Here is an 11,327-nt window from a genome sequence, read left to right as displayed (position 1 = left end):
AACCGTTTACCACTCAATTCCTCAACTGACCGCTAGCTTGCCTGAAAAATATCACATTTTTATGAAAAATTCACTTAAATTATGATCTAAATTTGATTTAAATTGTTTTTGTGTTGAATTTAGCCATTTGGTGTTTAGAAAAAAACATAAGACCCATTCATTTTACTTGATGTGGCCAACTGCTTAACATCACTACTTACTTTAATGATACATTTTGTGAATTTATGTTTATATAAACATTAGAAGGGACTGAATTTTTTTGTGTAGTTTTTGATGCATTTTGAACCCCAAAGGAACTAATTAAGTAAAAAATTTTACGCCTCTTTAGAACGACCGAATTAAGCCCAGTTTTTTATATGAATCTTGACAGATAACCTGGAAAAGTCACAAAACCTTTTTCCACTGAGATGAAGGGAACCATGTTTTTAAACTAAAGAAAAGTGGCTTAGGGGTAGGATTGACCCCAAGGGTCTTATTAGGGTTAAACATCTTGATTTAACTAAGACATAGTCCTGGCTTTAGCTAAGCTTTGTCTGTGAAACCAGACCTTCATTATTTATCTATTTTTACATCTGTTTCACCTGTATGACATTGTGAAGAGAAGTCTTCACATCAAATCCTCCTTTAATGAACGTAATTCCACTGCTAGACAAAACCAGATCCACTTTAAAAAGAGTCCAGAGGTCACCAGTAAAACACAATGTAGATGGGATGGAGGAATCTCCTTTGTTTGGCTCTCTTTCACATGCTTTATGTCTCCAAGTAATCATTTTTTCATTTGTATGATGCTGCATATATTTTAAAGAGTGATGAGAAGTAATAGATAAAAGAGGGAAATAATTGACTGAATAGAAGAAGAATGAGACCAAAACATTAGTTTGAGATCAGTAGGACTACAACAGCGATGCTGCTTGGATGACTCCAGCTGTGTAAATGAAATTCAAGTGGTCTAGATCAGGTTTTACATATCTTGGAATTCGAGTTTCACTGGACTTTGGAAACTTAAAGGGCCCTATCATACACCTGCCGCAATGCACGGGGCAAGTGTTTTTTGCTAATTTCAGCACGGTGCAGTTATCATTTTCATATCCAGCGTCAAGTTGTTTAAATAGCAAATGTATTTGCGCCCATGGGCATGCTGGTCTAAAAAAGGTGTGTGTTGCTATTTTGAGGCAACTAAAATCTAGTTTAAAGTCAATAACGCAATATTGTTTTTGTTAATGAGTTAATGAGTGTGTTTGTAGTATGTGCCCATAAACAGGACGACAATGTGTTTGCTAATTACACACATGGACAGCACACAAACATTTTTAAATATAAAAATTAAAGGATTAAAATGTAAAAGATTATTATTGAGTCTCTTGGACATAACTGTGGACCGCTTACGAGACATTAGAAGGTGTAAAGGCTTCACCTGTATTGCATGTTTTGCTTTAAACAAATGGATTTTTATTTAAATGCTACCCTTTATTGTATAACCTATGATGACTTTATACTTGTGGATATGGTGAGATGAGAACCTTTTTTAAGTAATGCTTTTTTAAAACACTCACAGTACTGTAATGTTTGCAAATCTTTATCTCCTGTTTGTTATAAATAAAGTATTCTTAGAGTACAAATGTTCTTCCATATTTGTAAATTATTCTGAGATTACATTTACAACAATTAAAAGCCTGATAATTTTACTTTAATGACTGAAAGAAAACAACTTTTAAACAGAACCAAAGGTTTTAATACAAATAAAAACAACAAAGTATTAAAGTTATTAATCCACCAGAACATTAATCCAGCTTCTCTCTCTCAGGCGCGCATTTCACATTTCAAAAGTACATCGACTGAAAGATGGCAATGTCGCAAATCTGTGACGTAGCACGCAAATGAGCCAATGAGCGTTTGATATCACATCGCTGGATAAAAAGCTGAATTTGGATCTGTTACTCTCAATCATATATGTTTTTAAGATGTGGATTAGTGAATGAATAAAATGGTGTAATTATTGTTGCATAGGAGAGGACTGCATAGGAGAAAACGCATTTTGTGTGTCATGGCAAACAAACTAAATATTACAAAATGGTTAAATGATTACAGAAATGTTATTCATTTTAAGTTTTCAAAGTGTAGTCTTGACTAATATTGTGTTAAGAAATGCCAATGCCCGCAATTTTTATATTTATGAATAGGAAAAGTACAAAACTGTACAATTGTACAGCTGTTAATACATAAATAGTTAACGTATTAGTCCTGTCAACACGTCGTTATAATACGTTTCAGTGTGTATAAAAATGTAAGTACAACCACACTTAATGTAGAAATACACACATATTATCATATCATCACGTTGCATTTAGGGGAAAAAGTACTTTGTTTAATTAGATATGGGGGCCAGTTCTGGAACATTTACCGACCAGCTTACAAGAAATAATGGAAACTTTGTTTGAGAAGGTTTATCATTCTCTTTACAAAATAATAGGTTAACTCATTTTAATGTTTACCTATGTTTAAAAGGTAGAGACTTGAGAGTATTGAGAGGAACATTTTAGGATAAATTCAAATATTTATGTATTGTATTGTGTATTTCTTTTTATCTTTTGAGTGTTAAAATGGACTTGCTATTACTGACATGAATTACTCAGAAAAATTTTATTGTATTGTGGTTAGACGAAAATCAATAAAAAATAACAAAAAAATGCAAGTGACGTGAGTAGATGACATACACAATGGCCTTTCTTTATTGTACTTTCATTTCTGTAATCGCTCCGCACCCTCTCATGGTTTCAAACACATTCCTCCTACAGTTTACCTTCAGTCAACATTCACACAGAAAAACAATGTGTATGTTTTATCTCTACGTCAAACTTTGATTATTATAAATATTCAGAAAAGAAGACAATACCAGCACTTGTGGTGCAGTATAGAAAACCTTTTCATTGTAGAAAACCTGTGTTGAAGTATAAACACAATAATGTTGACTTTGCTGTACAGTATCAGCTGTTAGATTTTGAAGAGTTAAGATTGAGTTTCAGTTTTCAATTTGAGGTTTTGTGACATTGTTTCTTTTGGTTTGTTGGTTTATCGGCATCACTTTGTTTTGGCATTAAACGTGTGTGTCTGTATACAAAGAGTCATGTGGGTCTGATAGTAGTTTTGTTAGGAAAACAATGTCTTGTATTGCAACATCTCAGACGCAGATGTAGAGTTTCACAAGGGAAGAGAAAAAGAAAAGGGTAGAGAACTATAGAAAGATCAATATTAATAATGTTACCTTTCAACTGCTTTCGTAAAAAATGCAAACAAATTTAACCTACAATGTTCTCCAGATAATAAACTTGAAAAAAGATTTTTAGTAGGAAGGCTCACATTGTTTTGTGTATGCATGCAGATTAGTCGAAACATCATGAAGGTGATTTTGGTTTGGTTGGAAAGTTCTCATGTAAATATTATTAAAAAAAGGTTTACTGTTTTAGCTTTATTTATGCTGTTAACTCTATAAAGTGCTTTTAATGAGATTCCTTATTTGAAGTTGTCTCGACTTTATTCGTTGTGTTGATAAGCACATAAACATACATGTCATCCATGAATGTGATAAAAGAGCTCATCTACACTGTAAACAAAGGCAGCATGAAGTTAAAACAACTTGGTTTTGCAACTTAATTCAACTTACTATTTTATGTTTTGACCTGTGCATAGTTGAAAAAACAAGTTGCATTTTTTTTACTTAACTTTTTAAGTAGCATAAAAATATGTTGATTTGATGACAACCGCTGCATTTTCTATGCCACACAGTAAACAATATTTATCCAAATAAATCTAAAATGTATTTTAAATATGACATTTACGATATCATTACATTTCAATACAGTATTAATCCAATGCCATTTCACGGCAATTCGTACATATTTTACATGTGGATAATTTGTCTTAAAGGAACAGTTGAGGGCTGCAACTCCACTTTTTAAATGACAATATTCTGGCCAGACCACTGTTGTCAGTGATATAAGTATTTGAAATGAAAATGATTTCTTAATGTCTAGTGACATATATCAGGGCCATTTTATGATTAATTGATATACATTTCTTACATACTTTCCTCCGTTCCTTTAATTTGTACGACCACATTTATACATTTTTGTGTGATTTGCCTTTGGCCCTGTGACGTTGGCGTTAGGGGCACAGTTAGGGGTTTCTTTATTGTTTTTTTATAATAATCGTATGTTTTTGTACGATTAACTTTCATATGAATTCAAACGAATTGGCCAACTCATAAAATATGTACAAATTCTCGTGAGATAAGGGTGGTTATTCAGATGTCATGTTCTGGTCACTTGTCGTCTGCATGTCTCATGAATGCAATAGTTTGATAAAAACAATATTAAACTTAACAACAAAAGAAAGAATGTAATATTTGCTGTCAGGTCTTTAGAAATGCAGGTAGGATACGCGGACTGTTAGAAGTGCATTAGATAAGCCCTGAGAGCTCCATAAAATTAGACTTGGAAAACCAGTTTGGTCGCTTTGCTCCTTTACAGTTTCTAATAGAGAAACACATATCCTGTTCAAACCGGCACATTCTTACAGTATTGTGTTAAAAACACAAGAGACATTTAGTGAAATGAGTTTATTTCTGAAAAATACATACATAATATCAGACACGAGACTTATAGTACTGTTAAAAACTAGACATGATATCAGTTTGAGATCATGTGTCAGATCAGCAGTTTAATAACTTCAAATTAACTAAAGATCATCTGAGTACACTCACTGGATAAATAAATCAGAAATAATCTGGTAAATAAAGAAGGGTATTGACTGAAAGACTATCTGGAAGTTAATTGTATTTGATGTACTATTTAGTAGCTTAATATTTCATAAACAAACATGTGACAAGCGAGTCATTGTGTCAGGTTTAGCCCATTATTTTCCAGCATTGTGTGTGCATGCAAAAAAATCATCACAGCCCCACCAAAACAATCAAATCCAATCGTGGCAAACATTTCTAAACATGATACTGTAAAAAAATGCAGCATTTTGTTCGCATCAACAAATTAAGTTAAACAATTTCCACTTGTTTTTCTAAGTTATGTCAACTTAAAATAGTAGGTTGAATTGACTTGCAAAGCCTAGTTGTTTTAACTTCATGCTGCATATTTTTTTACAGTGTGTGTGTGTGTGTGATCAGGTGCAGCAGATTTATTTTTATAAAATAAATGCTTATATGTTCACATAGAGATGCAAGATTGCATAGATCATTACAAAATATAAAATTCATTGTGCAAAAATCTTAATAAATGGAAAAGTAAATCTGACAGCTCTTCATTTGCATTGGGATAAACAGTCAGGTCAGATCAGTAATCAAAATGTCTTTGTCAAGCAGCGATGATAATGAGAAACAGCAGGTTGTCGACATACAGGTCTGCGCAGATGATGCCCAATCGTCTGTACGTGACCGCTGACAGCATGCTAAACATCAGTATCCGCAACTGCACAGGAATTTCCATGACTTTCCAAGACTTTGAGAAGCCGATGAGTCTTATTAAGTCAACTGGTTTGATTCTGAGTAGAAAAGTAAACGAGCATTTTCAGAAGAGCGATCTAGCCTGACAGCAGATCTGTCCTTACATTCAGCTCATGAGCTTCACAGCGTTCTCCTCGGCTCAGTCCCGAGAAGAACTCCAGCGCCAGACGCACGTGAATGGGCACAAAGACGTACGAGGTGTAAATGACCATGGCCACCATGGTGAACAGGACCGTGTTGAAGATGGACTTCTCCCACGGCTCCAGCACGTAGATGCCGGTCATGAGCAGGTACTGATAGTACATCCAGCCCACGTATTCCCTTATGTTCTTCATATTCACAAGCAGGGCAAAACGCAAGACAACAGGTCAGGCGCGTCCTTGAAGACTGAGACAGACACGCACACAACAGATGTGGATGAATAATAATAATAATAATAGTAGTAGGTATGTCTCTTTAAAAAAAGAAAGCATTTCAAAAGATTCAGAACATGAATGAGTAACTTCACAATTGGATTCAGTGGCTATAGTTCATTATTTATTCTCTGGGCTGTGGCCTGCATGGAAAGAAACCAGATCAAATGAAGCTTGTTTTTGTCTGCTTCCTGGTTTGAAGAGTAAGACAAACAAAACACGTTTATTTGATGTATAAGAATGTCTACTACATATAAAAAAAATCTTAGTGCTTCACATTGATGGTTTATCATTGACAGTCTCGCAAACACATATCCATGATGTTTCATAATTGAAAAATGATTATTATCATATTGTTCTTCTGCAGTAATCACAGAATGGAGCAAGTTTGTAATGGAAACTGAAGAAAGCCCCAGGATATAAAGAAAGCATGTTTAAATGTGAACCTCGAGGGTATTTAAAGATGAAACAGCCTGTAATGGCCTGCAGCAGCCATCATTTAAACAGGTGCACAGGTGCAAAACGCAGCAAAAACATTTTTGATCTCTATCGCTCATGTTAAGACGGTCAATATTTACATTCTCATACTCATAAAAAACCTTGAAAAATGCAGTTAAATTGTTCTGCTTAGGACTTAAACTGCGGTCAACTGCACAATTATTAATAAGAAAATTATTACTATTTAAATCACATTTTGCAGTTCACATAAGCAAGCCTGCACAGTAAAAAAAAATTCAATCTTTAGTTTCAGTATGAGCTCATTAAATCCTGTATGAATGATCATTTTAAAAAGCATGTGACTGTGTTAAAAGTTATAGTACTGATGCTATTCATCATTCATTTCATTAACACATTGAAGTGCACTTGACTTTTTCGCTGCTAATCTACTGGCAGGTTAATTTATTCATATTAAATCATACCATATTTCTGACTTTAATAAAGCCTGTTTATTTACAGCATGATACACGTTTAGGTTAACTGTAAATAATTGTACGGTGCCAGATTTCAGTGTCTATACAACAATATCAGATACTGTGTCTGTGTGTCATATTATCTGTAGTGTGAAGCCAGGACAACATAAAGCATAAACAAGACTGATGATAGATTACTAACAACATGATAATAATATCAGGTGTCATTGTGCTGTTATTTCCTGGCAACTGCAGAAGCATTTCACTATTAACTCAATCTTTTTCTCACATATACTATATTTCATTATATACTTTTATATATTTTCACAAATTGATATATCCATCCCACAAAACATATTAAACAACTGAACAGAAAATACAAACAGATATTGCACCTCCAAGATGAGCACCTTCCTCAAAACATTAATAATACAATATTATAACAAGTATCTCATTATTGTTATTAACATTTCTATTTGTAGTTACAGTAGCAGTACTCTACTGTTCATGTTAATACTCATAACAGCAACATCAAATTTAGAATCATGATGAAAGTAACATAAACGTGTTTATCATGTAGCCTGCATGGGTGTGTGTGTGTCTGTCATGTACAGTGTGTGTGATGAGAGTACAGTTACTCACCTCAGATGTTGTAATGCTGCAGTTCAGTGTGAGTATAGACGGTCCCGATGCAAACTTGGCCTGTGAGATGCGCACACACACACACATACATGCAGAAGCCCCACCCACTTATCGTGTTTACTCTCGCACATGTGCCTGTGTTTGTCTTTGCGCTCTCTCTCTCTCTCTCTCTCTCTCTCTCTCTCTCTCTCTCTCTCTCTCTCTCTCTCTCTCTCTCTCTCTCTCTGCGGTCCTGACGCTGTATCCGCAGTACGGTGCTCTATGACGTCATCTGACTGCCGCATGTACTTTTTTAACAGCATTCGGGTCACTGCATTCGTTTCCAAACTATTTGTTTAAGCGGGTGACCTTGCATTATGGAGGACGAGGAGTGCAAAAATTAAAAATAAATAAATAAATAAATGTAAAAAAATAATTAAATGTTCACATAAATACATAAATAAATACATAAATGTGGAAATGAATAAAAGAATAAATAAAAATGTATAATTAAATACAGAAATAAATAAAAGTTTTAAAAATATTTTAATACAAAAATAAAGAAATCAAAGTTGCAATACTCATTTATGTTTGTTTTTTATATTTCTCTGCATATTTATTTTTGTATTTATTTATTTATGTTTGTTTTATATATTTCTTTGTGCATGTATTTATTTATTTGTTTGTTTTTGATTTTTGCACTCCTCGTCCTCCATATTGCATTGTTTTTAAAATGTAATTATTCAATTGAAAAAATACCAGTTAAACAAGCTCTCTTAGCTTGGACTCTGGCCTATGAATACAACTTTTCCCCAAGGAGATTTTACATTTGGAACAATAAAGATATGTTATATAAAATTAAACACTTTTCTTTGATCATGAAAATAATATTGTACTAGTTAGTTACTTACTAAATAAAGATTTATTAATGTATAAGGAATTTTTGGATAGATTTAAAATACCAACCCAATTAAACCCAAGGTATTGACTCTTTTTAGAAATACATCGTAGGATGGAGATCCAAACCTTATTGACATAAAGAGCAAAATATTTATTGGAGATATAAATATATTGCAAAACTGAGTCACAAATAACTATATCAAAAACAAGTTTAATAGAATCGTTTATCCTCCAGCTCGCTTTTTGGGACTTCTGTTTTTGGGAATGTGAATTGGCGGAAAGCTTGGCGAACGGTGGACAATTTTTTATTATAATATTATAATAAGTCAAATAAGTCTCTTTAGGATATACCTGGTTAAACATGTGTGTTGGAAAGGTTGAATTTGAAATTTTCATTACACATGTTGTTTTTGTCAAGGTGAAAAGGAAACCTTTTTCATTTATTTTTCCATGGTATAGGCTACACACAAAGATGTTTTGGGTTGAATTGAAAAGATTTATTATGAAAAAACTGAACATTGTTTTACAGCTGCTGGACATATTAATATACTTCAATGATCAAACACGTGATAAAGAAAATAAATATCTTATTCAAATGTTGATTTTACTGGGGACATTTCATATATTTATAAAGTAAAATGGTCTGACTCCAAACAAAACTTCGCTCACTTTAAAATGAGCTTAAGAATTACTGTACAATGCTAAAGAACTCTAACAGTAACAAATCAGACAGAGCTCACAAGATTACAAGCAAATATGACATTGCTAGCTAGATGACACCTTTTTTCTCTCTCTCTTTGTTAATTTATTTATTTTAACTCTGGCTTGTTGATTGTATAAGAATTGTATACTTTTGTTTAATTGCATGTTTCTCATTGTACTGTTGTTGTATTGCAAATAATAATAATAAAAAAAGCATTCGGGTCACTGTGTTGGTGGTTTAATATGGCATAGAATTGGGAAATTACCTCATAAATATTAACAAATAAAGTAAAAGGAATCTTTTTTAAACTCATTTATAAATATAACCCCAGTAAATATTTCCTTGTAAACAGATTTAATTGTGACATTGACATGTTTTGTACTTTTTTGTGGTCAACATAGGCTACAGAAACATTTTTCATTTGTTTTGGAGTTGTCCTTATCCCAAAAAAATGTGGTTAGCTTTGCGCTCTTTTGTTAGAGTTCATATTTTGCACTGCTTTAAACTTTGTTTTAAAAATATTTTATTTGTTTTTTCCTCTTATATAGCCTATCATTACATAAGGAATATTATTTGATTAATTAATGTGTTACTTTTGTTGGCAAAGTTTCGTATACATAAATGTAAATATGGTGATTATAAACCATTATTCCGTATTTTTCTATTAGAAGTTAAGCAATAACTAAAATCTATTTATAATCTGATAAACAAGAAAGCTGTTTAATGTATTAATGTATGTCAGCATTTCCATGTTTTTATTTAACTATTTTTCTCTTTCATTCCCTGGCTAATGTAAAAAAGTGTTGAATATGATTCAATAACAAAATAAAAAAGAAAAAAGCATTTGATATCACTGCCGTAAAAAAAGCATTTTGGGTCACTCCTGTTATGCAGTCAGTACAATTTCATGTCCACATCAAATATGTCGCTTGAATCAAATATTAGACTTAATCTATTTAAACTGGAAATAGTATTAACTTGTTTCCTTTTATCATGAAACCACAAGTTAGTTAATTGGAATTCAAAAAATAATTTTACTATTTGATAGAACAGATATTACTATGTGCCAACTGTTACTTAACATGAAAAACTCCCAAACTGCATTTATAGATTGTCTATTATTGTGTTTTTTTATTTAATTATTGATTGTCCAACATTTGTTCCCATATCTTACGAAAATTAACCAGGTTTTGTTGTGGTAAAGTTTTTTGTGTTTATCATGATTTTACTACAGTAACCATGTTTTTTGGTTTTAACTGTAGTAAAACAGGTTAATTTTCATAATGGATGATCACACCAGAAAGTAGAAAAATATTTCTGTCTGTTTAGGCTAGGCAAACCAGGCCAAACAGGCTGAAATACAATTTGGAGTATCTGGCCTTTTTTGTAGGCCGTGGGTGGGCTCTAAAAGGGGTACCGCTTGACTCTGTGCTGCTGTGCAACTTTCACTCCTATGCTGGTGACAATGGGAAAATCTGGAGGAGAGTGATTTGGAGAAACAGCCGGATTTATATGGAGCTAACTAGACAATGTTTTCTGTGAGTCTCCTAAACGGATGAGTGCCAAATGTACACTAAAGTTTTCAATGAGCAAGACTAAGATTAGACACCATCAGCAGTGCCAACACTCCCAACTTCATTATATATTTTCTTAATCTGGGCCACGTTTAGCACTGACAAAGCGTTGCACAATGTTTTTTAAACAGAAACGGTGATGTGTTGAACACCTTGTTCTAATGACACAAGAGTTGCAACTACGGCAGCTGAGAAGGCCATTCTTTGTGTTCTTTTTTAAATGTTTCTAGAGCCCGATGAAATCGTTATAAATATGTGTTTAATACTGTAAATTACCCTTGATGTTACAGTCACTGCACTTGCTGTCCAGAATGAAAGGCAACATTCCAACTAAAACCCCTTGTGCGAGCTGTCTTTTTAGTACCACGTGGTTTATTTACATGTTGCACTGATTGGACTGGAGTTTTGACACACCCATCAAACAAGAGAAAACGTATCTCAAACCCTGTTGCACACTGGTGCACACCGTTTCCAGGAAACATGTCGTCCAACCTGGAAACTGTAGCAAAATGTTGCGCACCGTTTGAACTTAAACGTGCCCCAGATGTTTGTGTAACAGTCCAGAAATGCAGGTCTGTGATTGGTTCAGTTGAGTTTGTTGTTGTACATAAATAACCATTAATTGATTTAAATGGCACTTTGCTATATTCTCATTTCAGCAACAAACTACAAATAACTGGCCATGTTTCACAG

The 11,327-nt window shown here is 33.2% G+C and overlaps 1 protein-coding gene across 1 annotated transcript; it reads right to left on the bottom strand.

Moving 5' to 3' along the window:
• Window positions 1-4,215: 4,215 nt before the first annotated feature.
• Window positions 4,216-5,877, bottom strand: sptssb (serine palmitoyltransferase, small subunit B; the record flags this gene model as incomplete). The annotated part of the gene is made up of 1 exon (XM_055197713.2): window positions 4,216-5,877. A coding segment is annotated over one exon (288 nt), but the record flags the coding sequence as incomplete, so codon positions are not given.
• Window positions 5,878-11,327: the final 5,450 nt, after the last annotated feature.

This window comes from Misgurnus anguillicaudatus, chromosome 24 (assembly GCF_027580225.2).
Source record: "Misgurnus anguillicaudatus chromosome 24, ASM2758022v2, whole genome shotgun sequence".
NCBI classification, from domain to species: Eukaryota; Metazoa; Chordata; class Actinopteri; order Cypriniformes; family Cobitidae; genus Misgurnus; species Misgurnus anguillicaudatus.
This window is presented reverse-complemented; position numbering and strand designations above follow the sequence as displayed.